The sequence below is a fragment of the Pseudophryne corroboree genome (genome assembly GCF_028390025.1).
Source record: "Pseudophryne corroboree isolate aPseCor3 chromosome 3 unlocalized genomic scaffold, aPseCor3.hap2 SUPER_3_unloc_6, whole genome shotgun sequence".
NCBI classification, from domain to species: domain Eukaryota; kingdom Metazoa; phylum Chordata; class Amphibia; order Anura; family Myobatrachidae; genus Pseudophryne; species Pseudophryne corroboree.
The window spans coordinates 313,090-333,896 of record NW_026967552.1 but is presented as its reverse complement, the minus strand read 5'-3'; the positions used below and the strand labels follow the sequence as shown (position 1 = coordinate 333,896).

At 43.8% G+C, this 20,807-nt stretch overlaps 1 protein-coding gene across 1 annotated transcript in view; it reads right to left on the bottom strand.

Moving 5' to 3' along the window:
- LOC134984519 (zinc finger protein 585A-like) overlaps positions 1-20,807 on the bottom strand; it is a 189,314-nt gene that overhangs the window by 141,864 nt on the left and 26,643 nt on the right. Inside the window, exon 5 of the mRNA XM_063950086.1 lies at positions 17,826-19,885. Coding sequence (XP_063806156.1) covers positions 17,826-19,885 — 2,060 coding nt within the window. The remainder of the gene's footprint in view (positions 1-17,825; positions 19,886-20,807) is intronic.

The following is a 20,807-nucleotide window of genomic DNA, read 5'->3' as shown; positions in this document are numbered from 1 at the left end:
GTGGGGCTATCTATGGCTATTATATCCTTGAATGTAGTTATGTGAGGCATGATGGGGTTGGGCCGTGGTTTGTTAGATTTGAGCAGGGCGTACATGTCTTTTAGGTGAAATGTTTGTATTTTGACTATAATGTCCACTTCCCCATCATTAAGGACTTGTTATTTTTATCCTTCTTGCTTAAAGCCTCACTGGGTTTGTGACCCCAATCAATACCAATGTTCCATCCCACGGCTCCCCAATGATCACAGTTCTTTCCCCAATTCTTGCTGGTAACACAAACATAAACAATTTCTGTTCCTATACCTTATCTATTTGCTCTAATTTTCCACATATAGTTTGAAAGAAAATCTTTATATTCTACAGTATATGTGGCCACATGAGTGCTGGATGAATTATACCATAGGGAGGTTTGTCCATTCGTTTGTGTAATATCTACTTCAGTTCTGGATATGGGTGTCTGATAGGCAAGTATAAGTAGGGTAATCAGAGTCCATATTTGAGTAGAATTCTGGGTTTGTTTTGTCAGCAAAAGGGTCCTCTTCTCCATGTTGGAGGTCAGGGCTGTCTGCCCCCGTTAGTACCTCTCTGGAATCTCCCTCACGGTCTGGTCTGGGTACCTTCTTTACTCGGGATGGATGAATCCAGGTGGGCCCCTCTTCGGTAAGGACAGCCGTCCTGGTCACTGCCACAACTTCCGTCTCTGGACCATAGGTGAAATCTCCTGGACCTTTATTCCTCGGGAGCACTTTCACAACGACTTTGTCTCCGACTTGAAAAGGATGTGTCGGTTCCTGTGGATTAAAAGGATTTTTACAAACAACCTTGTGTTCAATTTCATCTAGTTTCGTTATAAGGGACCTAACATATTCTTCCTTTATAAGTTCTAAATCACCTTCCTGTACTATTAATGGTTTCTTAGCCCAAGGTGTAGGGAAGGGCCTACCCATAAGTATTTCAAAGGGTGAATAACCTAGGGTCTTCATTCTGATTTCTGCTAGGATAATGGGAAGGACCTGTTTCCATTTGTGGAAGGTACCTCCTGTGGCCTTCCTAAGTTTGTCCTACCCCATGGTAGTGAACAATGAACAAAGGGGCACTTGTTTGGGGTATACAAGGTTTCCCCTCTTTGCAGATTAATCCTAATTTGGGATTTTTCTGCAATACAGGATATATCCAGTCATCCAAATCCTTGTTGGAGGCTGTGGCCTGTAGTTCCGTGATAAGATATTGATTATTAATGGCAGGGGGGGGGTCATGACAGTCATATGGGACTGGGCAATGGGTTGTAGAGCTGCTTCTTTGGCAGTTCTGTCAGCAAGGGCATTTCCTTCTGATATGTCGTCCTTGCCACCAGTATGGGCCCTACAGTGCAAAATTGCAATGTCAGAGGGCAGTGTGGTGGCATGGAGGAGGTTTGTTTTGGTACATTTGGCAGGCTCTGGTAAGGGCTATGAGCTCTGCAGCCTGTGCCGATTGGTAAGGTATGGGCTTTGCTTCAAGAATGTCATTGGGCAGGCGCACAACGGCATAACCTGCTTGGTATGTGGAGTCATTTGGTCTGCTACAGGAGCCATCAACAAAGACATTATCTGAACCGGGTATTGGCACAGGGGACATGTCTAATCTCGGGGAGGTCTCTGATTCTATTGATGCTGAGCAGTCATGGTCGTCAGGTATGTCATCTTGGGGACCCTTTTGTCCTAGGCGTGCATTAAGAATGGGTGCTGGGCCTGATGACGTGTTTGCATATTTGATGATGAGGGATGGGTTGCTTTGTAATAGGACTGCATACCCACTAAGGCGTTGGGCTGACATATGCTGTGTATGCAAGCCGTTAAGTATTGCTACTGCATCATGTGTTGTGTGTAGAATTGTTGTGTGACCTAAGGTGAGTGTAGTTGCCATCTCAGCCACCATTGCACAAGCTGCCAGTGCTCTGAGGCAGGCAGGCAGGCATACCTTGGACCGACACAGGAATACCACAGGGCGCAGTTTGCCTCCATGTAAGTTAGTACCCCCGCCATGGTTTACAGTTGTCCCTTGCATATAAATGAAACGGCAGTACAGTTTGGGAGGCTCAGTGCCGGACTTTTTACCAACATACATTTTAGACTTTCATATGCAGTTAACATTTCTTGTGACCATTGAATCTGTTTAGGTTTGTTATTGAGAGTGGCTTGTCTCAAGATATTGTCATATTAGGAACAATCAGATATCCACTGTCTGCAATAATTAATCATGCCCAGAAAGGATAACATTTCCTTCTGAGTAGTTGGGGTGACCAGGCCCAATACAGACTGAATGCGTTGTGGACTGATTTTCCTTTCTCCCTCTGTGAGTACAAAACCCAGATAATCAACATGCTTTTTACACCATTGCATTTTTGCTTTTGACACTTTGTGTCCACATTCACAGAGCCAGTTTAACAGTTTGACTACAGAGAAGCAGATCATCTGCATGCTGTAGCAGGACAGGACCATAGGGGGGGTGCCAGGGAGCCAATGTGGCTTGGAGTACAATGCTATACACAACAGGTGAATAAACATACCTGTGGTAATCTGCACCATGTTAACTGCTTGCCCTCAAAAGAAAAAGCAAAAAGTAACTGTGTCTGGGGGGTCCACTGGTATGCTGAAAAATGCATTTTTTTAAATTAATCACTGAAAAAAAATGCAGCATCTACAGGGATGGCTGAGAGGAGTGAGTTTACATCAGGTACAATTGGTGCAATGGGAACAATTAGCTGATTAATTGCTCTAAGATCTTGCACAAACCTTATAGTCCCATCTACTTTTGCTACAGGGTTAACTGGTGTGCAGTATGGGGATACTACATGTCTAAGAATGCCTTGCTCTAAAAATTGCTGTACCATAGGTCTAAGACCTTCTATTTTTTCTTTTAGGATTCATGGTACTGGTCCCTACACAGGACACTGGTGGTGGCTTCACTGTCCTTCCAGTGACCAGTGAGCTGCATGAAAGTCGGGACACTCTCCTCCGGGCCCCGTCAGCGGGGCTGTCCCTGTCAGTCAATTTGGAACCTTGGGGCGTCTCTGGGAGTATTGTTAGTGTGGGCAGGTTCAGGCAGCAGTGGTTGTTTAAGTATGCTAAGGGTTAAGGACAGTCCCTAGCCCAATGTCCATCCTTGCCGCAATTAAAGCAGGATGTATGTCATCTGCTCGGAGGTGCAGGGGGACCCCTATTCTATGGGATGTCCCGCTGGGGGTGAGGGTTCCTGTACTGACAGATTTCCTCATTTCAAAACAACCTGCTGCTTTTTTTTTTTTTTCATATAAATGTTTTTCAAAATCTTTAAAATTATCAGAAATCCAACTGGAAACACTCTGTTTTACAGTTAATGACACTGTTGGCAACAAGTTGTTTATAAATGTAGAAATTAGTAAGTTGTCGGTATTAACTAGGGTGAGACCTGCCTCCTCTGACCAACACTTTTAAATCACTTCCAGAATTCAGTCACATTCTCACTAGGTTTCTGTTTGCAAGCTACTGCTGCTGCTGGGACAGACGAGGGGAGGGGAGGGGGGTATGCAGTCTCTTTACTCTGGTCTGATCTCATATTATCAACAAGTAACTAACGTGTCTAAACTGAATTAATAACAATCTTTATCATAAAAAAACCAAAACATAGATTGTTCCAAACACAGTATCGTATAATGCGTGTACACCATACTTGCCCACCCACGCAATATATTTCTAAAAGAATTCACAAATAATAGGGAAGGGGAACAAGTCTATGTATGCATTCGGCTGATCTGATCATAAATCATTGGTAACATGTGGGATTACACATTCCTACATAAACTACCAGAGACAGAACAGAGAAGATTGTTATTATTATTTATATGGCGCCACAAGGGTTCCGCAGCGCCCAATTACAGAGTACATAAGCAAATAATCATCTAGGAAAACAGCAACTTACAGTTGGCTACAATATAGGACAAGTACAGGGTAAATAAACATAGCTACATCAGCAGATGACACTGGAATAAGTATCAGGTGGCAGAAAGCTGCTGGATTTGGTGCAGCTGAAGATTATTAAAGTAAGAAAGGATAAGCACATGAGGGAGGAGGGTGAGTACAAAAGATAAGGAATAACAGCACAACTTGTGATACCAAATGTACGTACACTTACTACCCGTACAATTAATATCTCTGCAATCGTGGACAATGTTATTTGTTACAAATCAACTTTCAAATGTACTTAAAATCACTGTAAACAACAATGTCCTCTGACACTCAGCGCCCGTGCACTTACCACCCGTTCACTGAGTGTCCTTAATAGAAAAAATTACAATATAAGTACTTATAAGACAAACATACAAACATTTAGGTGATCAAATCGAGGAGGCGTTGTTATTTGGACTTCTCGTCCATCTTATGGTATCCCAGATACCTTTGCTTTTTAAAGATTTCGTGGACCCCTGGTCCTGGTATCCCTGATACCTGTATATGGCGCCCGGCGCCTTTAAGAAAACAAGTTTCTTTTCTGCCAAGTCCCCGACTTGGATTGTATTTTTGGTCACGTGTTCCCGGAACACGGAATGAGTTCATATCTAGTAGTAATCGCAATCCCTGAACGGAAAAGACAGACAATAAAATTCTCTATCTTACCGGGCAGGGGACGATCACCTAGATCCCGGACCTAGCCCCCAGCCGAAGGGAATTTAACCCTTTTTGTGCCTCCTCGATTTAACCATCTCTGGTACCAGTGAAAGCAGTTCTTAACCCCATACAGACAGCACACGAGTCAGTGGTTAAGAATTACTCTGCTTTATTATAAGGAACAAAGGTTTATAAAGGCAACGTACATGGGTGTAACTGACATGTTGTTACACTCTTATTGGCTCGTTAGTAGTTACCAGGCAGAATAGAAAAAGCTTGTGCATCAGGCGGTTTTCCATATATTGGTTTTCTACAAAGTCTTAAACCTCTAGTAGAGTTATTAATCACAAACAGAAATAGAGATAACAGTTTTGGCCTGGAATGCAACCCTCCCCTGAGAGGGAGTCACAGACAGGCCTTGAATTGTATGAACAGATAAAGGTACCCTGTACAAAGTGGTACGTATATCTATTCAAACCCATAACAGTTCATATAACATATTTAACCCTTCAATGACCCAATAGAGTGGTTCTGACGCGTTTCACTGTACAACCTACAGCTTTTTCAAAGAGCAGAAGTGAAAGGTGAAAGAGATACCATTGTTAGCCTGGCTGTGCCAGCCTCCTCAGTGGAGGTCAGTTACCCATTATCAAAACCTGAGTTGTTAAGTATAAAAGCTGGATTCCCCGACCCAAGAAAGAACTCTAATGCCACTTGTAGGTACCTCTCACAGGAGTATTATGTACATAAGTTTACTTGCAGGGATCTAGAGCAGATATTATATACATGTTTACCGGAAGACTTAGCGCAATTCCTTGCTACAAGCATTGATCTTGCCACAAATGATTTCAGCGACCCAACTAAGGCCAAAATAGATGCACTAAATACTAGACTGCGGGAATTATACCCACCAGTCCCCAAATGGGACGACTTGTTTACAGTCAGACAGGCAGATAATGAAACAGTGGATGAGTATTTTGACAGATTTAAGTTAATGGTGCCCACATTTACTGCAGGTGAAGTGATAGTTAAACCAAATGAGGCTTCCACCATGCTGGTCAAATGTTTTGTTGAAGGTCTAAAACCTGCAGTAATGACAGCTCTCAAAACCACTAAATTAGCATGGAGAACCTCCCCAATAACCACTGTAGTGGGGGAAGAAAGAGCGCATGAACTTAATCTTGACAAACCCGCCCCAGTCCTTGTTGTAGATCACATTCCTCCTGCACAAATTCAGCAACAGACAAATATATCCAACCCACAGACAGTTCAAAACACTCAGGGGCAACTTACACAAAGCCATTGGGACCCCAGACAGCCAAGGCATAGCCAGCAGAATAGAAACTCATGGCAGGGATCGCAGGGAGGTAAGTACACACCTAGAAACATAGGTCCGGTATACCAGGGCCCCAGACACCCAGACCTAATGGCATGCTTTGCATGCGGTAAGTACGGCCATAGAGCTAGATATTGCAGGAGTCAGGTGATCTCACAGCACAGATTATACCCACATGGAAATGTGGGGACACCCAGCTGCCCCACACAGACTCCTTACCACCAGTATGATAACCAAGGACCCCATGTGAGCAATCAGGGCGGCACACACAATCAGGTGTCACGCTGGCAGCGGCAATCATACTGAAGCCATCCAGTGTCTTCATTATGCAGCGTGCAATGCCAACACATTGAGGAACCCACGGTTACTGTGCATGGAAATAATGAACCTGTTTCTTTTTTACTAGACACTGGAGCGGCTAAGTCACTACTTACCACTGCACTACCTTCACAGACGCTTTCAGGGCACACGGTCCCAGCGGTCGGAGTCTCAGGACAATTACAGCACTTACCAATACTAGCTGATAGTAATATACAGATGGGACCATTGAATGATACGCACGCTTTCTTACCAGCATCCAATGCACCAGCAAACTTGCTGGGCTGTGACCTACTATGTAAACTCAAAGGCACCATTTACTGCACAGCGGATGGTATTTACTTAGACATTCCCAAATCACTAGAAAGCAATGCACAAGTGCTGGTAGACACACCAGTCCCACTCCTGTCATTGCACCTTGAGCAAACCAACTCCCATATGCGTGAAACCATACTGGAAGCAGTTCCCAGCTCCTTATGGGCACAGTATAAGGATGAGGTAGGCTTACTTCAAGATGTGGACCCTATTATGGTAAAGCTGCAGCCAGGAAAGTCCCCACCATGCATCACGCAGTACCCGCTGAAACCGGGAGTGGAGGAAGGGGCATACCCATCCATCCGCTCACTTCTGGATCAGGGGGTCTTGCGCAAATGCGTCAGTGCTGCAAATTCTCCGATCTTTCCAATATGGAAACCGGGCCCCGCACAAACTTACTGTATCGTGCAGGACTTGCGCGTGCTTAATGCAGTCATACAAGAATGCCACCCTGTGGTGCCCAACCCCACTATGATACTTACACAGGTCCCACCAGATGTAGAGTTTTTCACAGTTATTGACCTATGCTCAGATTTTTTCTCCATTCCATTACTTACAGACTGTCAGTACCTGTTTGCGTTTACATTTAAGGGTCCACAGCATACCTGGACTCATATGCCCCAGGGGCTATGGGATACTCCTACTTATTTTAGCCAAGCCCTCCATGATAAATTGCAGAATTGGTCCCCAACACATAACTCAGTGCTTATTCAATATGTTGATGATTTGTTATTGTGTTCACAGACAGAGGAGGAATCGTGGGAAGACTCAGTGTCCCTGTTGACTTTCCTCACCTCCATGGGGTTGAAAGCCAGCAAAGCCAAACAGCAGCTGTCCCAGCAGAAAGTGCAGTACCTAGGTCACTGCCTCTCCCAAGGACAGCACCATCTCCTACCATCATGCATCCAGGCCATACAGAATATGCCTCTGCCACTCACCCAAAAGCAAATACGCACCTTTCTAGGGATGACCTCTTTCTGTAGACACTGGATACCAGGATATGCTGCTATAGCACTACCTCTCCAGGAACTGGTAGCCATAAAAAAGCCTGATCCTGTCATACATGATGACACCACACTACTAGTGTTTCATCAGTTGAAGGAAGCCCTCACTGCCACCCCAGCCCTAGGCTTCCCATGTTACACTAAACCATTGTTTCTCTTTTGTACAGAGCTCGACGGCTGTGCTGCTGGAGTACTAACTCAGAAAAATAGGGACTGTCACTGCCCAGTGGGATATTACAGCACACAGCTGGATACAGTAGATAGGGGTGTGGTTCCTTTTGTCGACAATGTTTAGGTCGACCACTATAGGTCAACAGTCACTAGGTTGACATGGATGGAAGGTCGACAGGGTTTCTAGGTCAACATGTGCTAGGTCGACAGGTCTAAATGTCGACATGAGGATTTTTAAAAAAATTGTGTCGTTTTCTTCGGAAAGTGACCGGGATCCCAAATTAGTGCACCGCGCCCCCTCGCATGGCTCGCTCCGCTCGCCATGCTTCTGGCATGGTGCCTTCGCTCCGCTACCGCTTCGCTCGGCACACTTTACCGTTCCAATCATAGTCCACGTGGATCATTAAGTATGAAAAAATATATATATATATAAAAAAAAAACATGTCGACCTTTATACCTGTCGACCTAGCACATGTCAAACTAGAAACCCTGTCGACCTTCCATCCATGTCGACCTAGTGACTGTTGACCTATAGTGGTCGACCTAGACACTGTGGATCTTCAGATTGGATCCCGTAGCTAGGGGGCTGCCGCAATACTTGTGCGCGGTGGCTGCAGCAGCTACACTTGTTGACAAGACAGCAGACATAGTTCTAGCACACACTCTACCTGAATGTCCCGCACGCAGTTGCAGCTTTACTAAACGGTTCCACCACAAAACACATCACAGCTTCCAGGATAACCAAATGGGAACTCGCGCTTCTTATGCCCCCTAACATAATATTGCAGCGCTGCACAACTTTGAATCCAGCAAATTTCTTCCCAGGTGTGACTGGACAGTCACAAAGTGGGGAGAAGATAGATGATCATGATTGTGAAAAGCTGACCCAGACTTTATGCCCTCCAAGACTAGATATGAGACACTGAGATACAGAATGCAGACCTGAACCTGTATGTTGATGGTAGCTGCCTCTGCCAGAATGACATGGGCATTCTGACATCTGGATACACCATAGTGGACGATACACGTCATTGAAGCACTCCCGATTCCACCACCCCACTCTGCTCCAAAAGTAGAACTCATAGCATTGGGAAGGGCATGTTACTTGGCACGAAACAGAATTGTTAACATTTATTCAGGAAGTGAGCAAGGCCGACGTACGGGCGAAAAGCGTCTTCCATCCCGCTCACCTGCCCTGCTGTCTGCCAACATGGACTGATCCTCCTGCCACCTCTTACAGCCTACTCGTCTGAGCCATCTTCTGTCCCGCTCGTCTGCCCTGCTGTCTACCGAAACGGACTGATCTTCCTGCCGTCTTCCGCAGCCGACCTGTTTGAGCCATCTTCTGTCCCGCTCACCTGCCCTACTGTCTGCCTAAACGGACTGATTCTCTTGCCGTCTTCCGCAGCCGACTCCTCCGAGCCGTTCCACAGGGTCATACTCTCCAGGGAAACAGGAATCTGCATTGCGCTACACAGCATTAGAGTGACTCCCAAACCTCTCAGTCTGTCCCCTTATGAGGTGTTATTCGGAAAACATCCCAACCTGATGATAGGCCCAGAAGAAAGCCACTCCACTCTACATGATCTAACCACAAAATATGTCCTAGACTTGCATGAACAATTTAAACAGATACACAAGGGACTAATTCTCTCTAAAGCTGCTAATCAAAGTGACTTGAAATGCCATGATGTGAAACCAGGAGAATTTGTGATGGTTAGAAATTTCTTAGGCTCTGGTTCATTTGTAGACAGGTGGGAGGGACCATACCAAGTACTGTTGACCATGCCCACGGCTATAAAGGTGGCAGAGAAATCGGCTTGGATACATGCATTGCATTGCAAGAAAGTGACTGAGGACGGAAAGAACAAAGAGTCCCAGAAAAGCCCACCAGAGGAAGAAGCTGCAGAAACATTGAACTTGCAGGCTCTTTTTGAGGAACCCCAGTAACCAGAGACTAAGAGATAAAATGGCCTGGTTTGGTAAGATGTATGTTGAAAATGATATGGGACAATCCGTGTTGCTAAACCCCAACCAGGTGCAGAAAACATCCAGAAGGGCTACCGAAATTGGAGTATTGGTTCTAAGCCTGGGAGTAATAATATGGATGGGGGGATTGTTGACTTACTAACTAGGATGACTGAGGGTCCAGGGCAGGGGCAGTCTGATGCGGTGGCTTCCCCAGAGGGTATGTTTCTGATGACCTTTGAGGAAGTAATACATCCCTATCCTAGTCATGTACCTCTCATCACACCCCTAGACACAAGAAACAAAAGAAAAGAGGAAAAAGAAGAGTACCCAAACAGATGTCAACAGTTCCCCTGATAGCCAGATGTATTTGTAAATATTGCGGACGAAACCCTGAACAAAGATGGATAGATTGGTGCCACGATGATCCACTGCTTTTTGGAGGTACACGCACAGTCAGGGCCCCCATAGAACAGACCGAGTGCCACAAGATGGTAAATGTGTATAGATGTATCTGTGTACACTGTGGGAGAATCCCCCAGAATGATTGTATAGTATGGTGTTATGAAGGTGAGGAGAGGAATCAGACACAACACTCAGACACACACCATACACTCCATGATCAGGAATGGCTCCCCGTGGAAAGGGAAAATAAGAATCAGAACACAAAGACAGATGAAAGCCCCTATGAGGGCCCAGTGAGAAAAGCTAGGGTATATGAGAGGAACACCTTTGTAGAACTGGCCCCAGCTGCCGCCCATAGTAATGCTTTCTGTGTAGTACCACCCAAACATGTGGGAGAAGCTTATAAGACCTGCTTTATATGCATTCCAATAACAATAGAAGAAATGCAGAAGATAGAATTGCTACCAGGAAAAATATCACCTTTATAGACATTAACATGGAAACATTAGGGACCAACAACCCGGAAGATAAAATCGGGCAGTATCTCACCACCAGGTATAAGCTGGAGATACAGCCTAGTATATCTGAAAAGAACTGTTGGGATATTGTTGGTAAGCCACAGTTTAAGTCTTTAGGGGTTACCCCAAAATGCACTTGGTAACAATAAGCAGCCCTGGGATTGACATATACATGCCCAGGGGCTTATTATTAGTATGTGGGGATATTGCATATTCTTATTACCCAGCAGATCACATGGGTATTTGTTATTTGGGCAGACTCACCTTTGTAGCAGCTCACACAAACATAACTACTTTGGACTCTCACAGTAAAGAAAAAAGGTCTTTAGATCCTGATTGCCGATCAGACTTACCATTACTTAGCAAGGCACAATACTCAGCATTAGCCTTTTCACTCATAGGAGTCCCAGGACTCAGCCTGTATAACACAAGGGTGATAAATAGCATAGCTTGTGGATTGGCTAAAACCATAAATGCCACCAGTACGGCTATTGCTCTTATAAATGAAGAACTCAGAGAAGTAAGAGATGGTATGATACAAATAGAGTAGCCACTGACTACCTGTTACTTAAAGCAGGAAGTGGTTGTGAACAATTTAAAGGAATGTGTTGTTTTATCATCGCAGATAATTATAATCCCATTGAACAAAAGGTTAAGTTATTGCAGGATATACAAGAACATATGGCCCAATCGGCTGATTGGGACCCCTTCGGATAGATGGGAGCCGGAATCTCAAAATGGCTTTACCACATACTACACTTCAGATGGATGGGAGCTTTACCACATACTACACTATGCTATGATAATAATACTTATAATTTGTATAAGTTATGTAACAATCAAATGCCTGCCTGTCCTTGGACGATCGTGTGGGAGAGTACTCACACGGCCTGAAAGGAAGCCAAGAACCAAGCTTATGGTAATGACTCCCATTACCTACACTGCAGTAGCCACACACAGTGAATCAGTAGTATTATCACACACAGTGAATCAGTAGTATTATCACACATAGTAATATAGTAGTATTATCACACACAGTGAATCAGTAGTATTATCACACATAGTAATATAGTAGTATTATCACACACAGTGAATCAGTAGTATTATCACACATAGTGAATCAGTAGTATTATCACACACAGTCAGATTATCAGAAATATACCCTAATAGGTGCTTACACGCTCATGCTTCATATATGTACACTTAGTAAGAAGGAGCCTCCACCTATAGCCAGGTTGAAGAAGAAAAGAACACATTCTGTCGCTACCTCTTTCATTTCTCTTATCTGTCCAAGTTTTCTGGAGGGTTGAGACTTTTCACATCGATACTCAATGGACTCGTGCCGGCGATTGCATCCAGAGAACGGGTTTTCCTTTTCCTATCTCATATCTCACACTCATTTGAAAATTAATTTTAATATAATGAATATTTGATTTACTATATGTTGTGTTTAGAGATTAAACAAAAGACAGGAATGATGGAGGAAAAATCAAATATAGATCTGTATTGCCTCAGAAATTGTGCTTTCAGACTTATAGGCCCTACACACTGGCCGATTTTCACTCCCCCCGTTACTGCCCCCCTGCCGCCGGGTCGCTCGTCGGACGTATCCGCCGTCCGGCAGCTCGGCGGCGGGTCGGCCAGTGTGTAGGGCCCCTTATAGTTATATATCTGTAATTGGCACTTTAATTCCCATAATGCTCAGTCTTTCTTACAGTGGAGTTTTCTGTCATCCTTTGTCCTAGCTTGTGACTAAGACTGTACGTGTCTAAATAGAGAGCCTTGTATTTAGATAACCAGAACTTAATAACATTTTATGGGGTTTGATAAATAAATATCAGATGAACCTTCGGCTCTGAAAAGAGCACCATGACATAGGAACAGGAATAACCTCTTTGCTGACGAAGCTTATTGAGCGACTCTATTGATGTGAATGGGAGATCCAAGACTCATGGAACCAGTCTGCCATCTTCAGGAGAAGATCAGCCATTTCATCTAGCCCAGCTGACCATATTTGAGATTTCCTGTTGGTGACCAACAACCAATCTATAATCCCCTTGTTATCTGAATACACGCCCCATTGATTAATGAATGATGAATTATTGTATAATTCTGTACTATATATGTAAGCCTGAAATCCCCTGAAGGGACGGACATCATTGATGAAGTCTGTGTAGGGTCACGTCTCTCTGCGCAGAAAAATATAGGCGTGGCCTCTTCTTTGATAATAAATTCTATATGCTGAATATTATCACAATGGAGACTCCCCAATTCCTCTAAAATAATTAGGCATTAACATAGTGATTGACATTAAGTGGGTGTTTCTGGGTGTCAACTGACCGTTTTCATGGAGTGTTCAAAAAAATGCAGGCGTGCCAGGAAAAACGCAGGCGTGGCTGGCTGAACGCAGGGCGTGTTTGTGATGTCACATCAGGAACAGAACAGTCTGAAGTGATCACAAGCGCTGAGAAGGTCTGGAGCTACTCTGAAACTGCGCCAAATTATTATGCAGCCGCTCTGCGATCCTTTCGTTCGCACTTCTGCTAATCTAAAATACACTTCCAGTGGGAGGCGGCTTAGCGTTTGCACGGCTGCTTAAAACTGCTAGCGAGCGAACAACTCGGAATGACCCCCACAGTTCTCTGTACTGGACGATACTCTTTTTTTACATTTATAATTAATTTTTTTTTCTAACTTTTTTTTTTTAGCTGTTTGAAAAATAGTTGTTGCCCTTACCCTAGTCTCTTCCTCCAAGTGACCTGTATTGAGGTCATTAGTACCACAGCGTTGGTTTCTTGACCTCATTGTACCGGACTTCTGATCATTGTGATCTATGCACTTCTTATGTTCCTTATAAAAGCACTGTTCAGAAATCTGCACTTTATCTTCTCTCCCCAATGTATGGTGGCAGCGCTGATATTCTGTGGGATACGCCTGATTCCCCTACTGGTTACTGTTGGTATAGTCCTTGCTACAAAGGCTCTTGTTCTCCTGATAGAGTCACTGAATCCAGACCAGAATTGGTGATTTTCTTCTGTTTTTTATATATAAAGTTTTTTTTACTTGCATTGTGTTTTTCTTGTTTAATTAATGGTTGTTAATGCAAATGTCATTTTGTGTAACATATTTTTGAAAAAATCAGAGGGTCAGCGAGACATTGTATCATTTACTATTTGCTGCTAATGCCCCAAAAACAACCGGACCTCCCAAATGTAAGTAGAAGGAACTGAAGCAGGTATCTCCCATACCTTCATACATGGACATTTCCAGGTAAGGGTCAGGTAAGTTTTTTTTTTTTAAAACAAGAACCCTAATTCACCTACAAGTTGTCAAAGTCAAATTGCACATTTTGATATTTAGAATACACTATGGAATTTACCAATGGATGCGTCTACGATGCATGCGTCAAATACGAATGCTAATGGCTAATACGGTAGGGGGCGCGAATGCCCGTAACGGCAAGTTACTGTGCGCATTACGGTATAAGATGCATTTGTTAATAAATATACTGTAACAAAATAGCTAATATTTCTTACATACACTCAAATGTATTACAGCCAGAAATACAAATTCCTATAGTGTGTAACATACAGTATCAGATTGCTCTGTCCAAACAGCCATTGTTTCCATGGAAGATAGACCTTGGACTGTGTGAATGTGTAAATACCGTTGTTTGCCCCAATTGCTAACACGAACAATTGCGTCTTGGTCCCGTGTTGCTCTAACAAACAAGAAGCCAGATACAAAACAATAGCTAAAGATATGCAGATTCTAGATTGTGTGCTTAACACACATTCATGCACACCAGAATCCTGTGTATATATATTCAATAATATACAGACCAGATATTGATACTTGTATTAAGAGTGATATGTCATATGTATTATGTATTCTGGCTTTATGGTTTACACAGCACTGACCTGTCCCCTACACAATGAGTTATACATAGCCTTTACACAACTGGTTAACTGTGTGTATATATATATATATATATATATAGGTATTGTTCCATTGAATATTAAGGACACCGTGTATGTATACCGTGTGTGGGATGAAATTGTTCAGGGTCACATAAGTAATAATTCGGTGGTTGTGAGGATATTGTCACATATTACGGCAAAAAGTTATTAGCAATACCAGATTCATGTATATTACTGTATGATACTGTGGTCGGTTTGAACTGGTCTTTAGCTGGGAGCCCAGAAGTAAACTGTAATCACATCACAAGATTAGGTGTCGCTCAGTGTTCCAGCTGACCAATGACCCACGGTGTACTGAATATGTCCCACCCCTGGACCAATGGAAGATCTTACATTCCCCATTGTACTGTTATTGGAGCATTGTATAAAAGGACGCACCTGGGCCAGGTTTCAGTCACCTTTCTCAGAGGTCATCTTGTAAGACGACTGAGGCCTGGAATCCGGTGGCGCAGCGTATGTATGAAGGTAACTTACTATTGTATTGGTATAGTTGTATTGCTAATTGTACTCGCATTTATTTCCCGTCTGTTGTATATTATTGTACGTATTACTGTATCTTTGAATTGTATTGTGTTGCTACAGTGTAGCATTGTTATCCCTTTGTGTCCGCTAGGGACTAATATATATGGTTATTGGGTTGGACCTCTAATCCTAATTTACCCCTCTGTCTCCACTAAGTTATTTTGTTAATCTGGCGAAGCGTCAGGGACACTTCCGACAATATACTAAGGTCTAAGTGTGTGTTATATTGCTGGAGCCATATATATTCACCAAGGTGTTACAAGAGCATCACACCGCTCAAAAGGTGCGCTAAGTGGTGCTACACATATCATAACATTGAGGAAACTGCGCAACTGATTTATTGTCCATCGGTTTACTTTAAAAACAGTTTATCACAAAGTAAAAGAAAAAAACAGAATAGTTGAATAGACATAATTTATTTAAAACCAACAAATGATAAAATTAATTACACAGAGACCACCCCTTCCCCCCATAATATCATCCCACTATTCAAATGAGCTGTCAAAATCGGACACAGCCAAAATTACACCGGAAATCTTTTGTTTTTAAACAACTTTTTTTCATATCTTTAATACACATATTTTTGTCTATATTTTAAACTTAAAAAATACTTTACCCTACACAACAGCCTATGGGGGTCATTCAGACTCTTCCGCAATAGCGTCTCCGAGCAGTTTACCCGGTGCTGGCAAAATACACATGCACAGCGGCCACACAGACACACATTGTGGTTGCATCCCTGAGGGGTGAACGCGGGCGGGCCGGGACCATTTCCCTGGGGGGGTGGGGGTGGGGGGATTGGGCTGTGTGATGTCACATCTGCGATCATCTCTGATTAACCCCCTATAAGCTTCCAGGGTGCACCTCATATCTCATCTTTTCCAAGTTACTACAAATGATATGAGATCGGTGGCAGCACTACTTTACTACATAAAGGGTGACATAGCAAATAACAGTAACACATACAAGGAATTAATTAGAAATAAGCATAATAATCATTAGGTCTAATTATCAACTGATTCTGTGTGGGACACATACACCTCTTTACTGTCTCCAGCAGCCCCTGGTACTGCACTGTGACCACCCGCCCCATCTCCCCCCACTATTGCCATCCACCCCGTGTCTACCCCACTACTGCCACCCACCCTGTCTCCCTCCTCAGCCCTGCTTGGGGATGTTTACCCACATAGACATTGCCTCCAGCAGCTCCTACTACTGCCCCTGCCCTGTCTCCCTCCTCAGCCCTGCTTGGGGACAATATTACCCACTTAGACACTGCCTCCAGCAGCCCCCCGCTACTGCACTACTGCCACCCACCCTGTCTCCCCGACATCTAAACACTGCTTGGGAATTTATGGTACTGCTAACAGTCCATCAACAGATGGAAGAAACCCAGGCAGTACGGAGGCAGCAGCTGCTTCTGGTATCATGGTCATGCAAGGCTGGGACTCAGTAAGATTACTTAATAGTGGGTCTAAATTCAGTAAGGATAGCAGATGCTGCTAATTAGCAATCCTTTTCCTAGCATGCTAGAGGCCGCCCATCGCAAGGCCACCCAGCATGCTGACCACCGCCTCCCCCCTTGATGAAGCATAAATTGCGAGTGCCTCACAATTTCTGCTTTATCGTAGAAATTAGTGAAGCCTCCTGCTGCCGCTGCTTGCGCAGGAGGCCCGCTGCATTCTTCTTGATCACGGCGGCTGCATGTGATGTCACACAGCCGTGATCATGCCCGTTTGTCCACCTCTGCCCTCCGTTCACGCCACACTGCCCCCGCACCGATCCGTCTCTTCCCTGAAAATGGAACATTGCCCGCCCACCCCCGTGACTGCCTCTGCCTGACAGGCAATCACATTTTCTGCGTCCCCTCTGCAGAAAATGCAGATGCATGCACGGGATGGGCGCAGTGGATGCATCCGCAACTTTTTCTCAATAATTCCGTTTGGATCACACATTGCGATCAAACCTGAATTAGGCCCTGAGTCACCATCTTACAGGCAGCCAGTGAAGGGAGCATAAAATGGGTGTTATGTGGCAGGAACGGGCTGGTTAGGTAACAGCCTGGCTGCTGCATTCTCTACAAGCTACAAGCTCTGTAATTCTTTTGCTGGGAGACCTAGGTAGAGGACATTGCAGTAGTCTGCGTGATGATACAAGTACATGTATGACTGTAGGTAGATCTTCTGAGGGAAATAAGTGCTGGAGTCTGGCTATGTTCCTCAGATGAGGATCTGATTGTGGCTGATACCTGATGTCTAAGTGTCACTTAACCATCCAGGACACCAAGATTCTGCAAAGGATCAGCATTTTGTAACTCTAAACCCCCAAGTGTAAGTCTGGTTGGTTTGCAAAGCTGAGCTGTAGCCCTGCCCTTTGTTGGTGAGCTTCTACCATAAGGACATGTTTCACCAGGACTGAGTCACAGCCAACTGGCATCACCCACACCTGGAGCTCAGCTAGACAACCATTTAGGATTGGTACTGGGTTCTCAGTATCTGGAGCAAAAGACAGATCATCTGCATAGCAGTGGTAGATGAAGGCATGACATCTGATTATTTCACCATGCAGTAGCATGTATATTGCAAAAAGCATAGAAGATAGGATAAGAACCTTGAAGAACAACGCATGGCAATGATGAGTATACTCCAGAAGATTAAAATGGCTTCTCACCTGTGTGTCTTCTCTGGTGTGTAACAAATTGTGATTTGTGTGTAAAACATTTCCCACACTCAGAACATGGAAATGGCTTCTCACCTGTGTGACTTCTGTGATGTATAACAAGAGCTGAGTTGTGTGCAAAACATTTCCCACACTCAGAACATGGAAATGGCTTCTCACCTGTGTGACTTCTATGATGTACACCAAGAGCTGATTTGTCTGCAAAACCTTTCCCACACTCAGAGCATGGAAATGGATTCTCACCTGTGTGACTTCTCTGGTGTGTAACAAATTGTGATTTGTGTGTAAAACATTTCCCACACTCAGAACATGGAAATGGCTTCTCACCTGTGTGACTTCTGTGATGTATAACAAGAGCTGAGTTGTGTGCAAAACATTTCCCACACTCAGAACATGGAAATGGCTTCTCACCTGTGTGATTTCTATGATGTACAACAAGAGCTGATTTGTGTGCAAAACCTTTCCCACACTCAGAGCATGGAAATTGATTCTCACCTGTGTGACTTTGCTGATGTGTAACAAGATGTGATTTCTGTCTAAAACATTTCCCACACTCAGAGCAAGAAAATGGCTTCTCACCTGTGTGACTTCTATGATGTATAACAAGAGCTGATTTGAGCGAAAAACATTTCCCACACTCAGAGCAAGAAAATGGCTTCTCACCTGTGTGACTTTTCTCATGTATAAAAAGATCTTTTTTGTGTGAAAAACATTTCCCACACTCAGGACATGGAAATGGCTTCTCACCTGTGTGACTTCTCTGATGTGTAACAAGTTCTGATTTCTGAGTATAACTTTTCGTGCACTCAGAGCAAGAAAAAGGCTTCTCACCTGTGTGATTTCTCTGATGAATAACAAGATGTGATTTGTGTGCAAAACATTTTCCACACTCAGAACATGGAAATGGCCTCGCACCTGTGTGACTTCGCTGATGTCTAACAATATCTGATTTCCGGCCAAAACATTTCCCACACTCAGAGCAAGAAAATGGCTTCTCACCTGTGTGACTTCTGTGATGTATAACAAGTTGTGATTTCCGGGCAAAACATTTCCCACACTCAGAGCAAGGAATTGGCTTCTCACCTGTGTGACTTCTGTTATGACTAACAAGATCCGATTTTTGTGCAAAACATTTACCACACTCAGGACATGGAAATGGCTTCTCACCTGTGTGACTTCTCTGATGTATAACAAGTTGTGATTTCCGGGCAAAACATTTCCCACACTCAGAGCAAGAAATTGGATTCTCACCTGTGTGACTTCTGTTATGACTAACCAGATCTGAGTTTTGTGCAAAACATTTACCACACTCAGGACATGGAAATGGCTTCTCACCTGTGTGACTTCTCTGATGTCTAGCAAGTTGTGATTTCTGTGCAAAATATTTCCCACACTCAGAACATGGAAATGGTGATGTACCTGTGTGACTTCTCTTATGTGCATCAAGAGTTGATTTGTATGTAAAACAGTTCCCACACTCAGAACAGGAATATGGTTTCTCACCTGTATGTATTCTCTTATGTATTACAAGTTGTGATTTATATGTAAAACATTTCCCACACTCAGAACATGGAAATGTATTTTCACCTGTGTGACTTCGCAGATGTGTAACAAGTTGTGATTTCCAGGTAAAACATTTCCCGCACTCAGAACATGAAAATGGCTTCTCACCTGTGTGCCTTCTCTGATGTGTAACAAGACCTGATTTGTATGTAAAACATTTTCCATACTCAGAACATGGAAATTGCTTCTCACCTGCCTTAGCAGGCTGATGGGTAATAAGCTTTGTATTCTCTGTAACACATTTGGCATCTATAGAACAGGGAAATATTGTATCTACTGTCAGAGCTGTAACAGATGCACCAATATCAGAGTGATCAGGAGAACATTTCCCAGGATCAGAGGGATCAGCTGATAGAGCTGGATGTATAATTGGGGTAATGGGAGTAGCTCCTGGAGAATCCTGTCTACTGTCATCTTTTATGTCACAATCCGGGGATAACATTAGATGTCCTTCTGAGATATTCCTGTTTGTGTGTCCATCTGCTGGAAATAAAATACATTATGGAAATGTGAAATTTTCTGTAACAATATTAATCTTGTAAACAATAGGAGAAGACGACTTTCTGGGACACTTAATAGTAAATGTGTGTATTAAAACATAACTTTTAATGAAGGCTTTATAATAATGTCTCCTAACATTACTCCTGGAAGCATTGGTAAGGTAGCATTCCTTTATGTGTGTGCTCATACGCTGGTAAGCCTGTACATGTGTTACTCACCCTTATATAAGGTATATTGCTACAGCAGAGTAGGTGTGGAACAAGGTATTTTACATGCAATACACCATATAATACCCTGTAATCATCATCATCAACTAGGTTATAATCCACTGTAACACCCCCATCTGCAGTGTCTTACCTCTGTTCTCTCACTAGTAATAAGGATGATGTGTGTACGGTAAGTATGATACAGAGAATTACATATCAGGATCTATACAGCTGCCGCCATACTTCTGCTTCTCATACGTGTGCTACTGGCAGCAGTGAACATCTGAGTGAGAGTACAGGGAAGACAGCAGAGTCTGATGAGAAAGAGATTGGATCTGCCTTTGCAGGGATGTACCACACTTGTTAGTATATAAAATAATAAATAAGAGGGGCCTGAGTCCATCCAGACGTGCTTTCTGGAGTTCTCCTCACTAAGTGGCTTATCTACCCTCCTTGATAGCTCTCAGCCACCGGCTGGGACCAAGACCCAATCTATTAAGTACCCCACTCCTCCTGCCCTAAAGCCGCTCACTCTGCTCAGTCCGGCACCGTTCACTGCTGCAGCCTAGTGACACAGCTGAAGCCATGGGCTGTATTCTGGGGCTAAGTGCGCCCAGTCTTTCTTGCACGCTCCGCGCTTTTGCCTCAGGTGGGAGCACTGGCTCTTGCTACTGCAGGGGGCAGAATGGGCTGCGCAC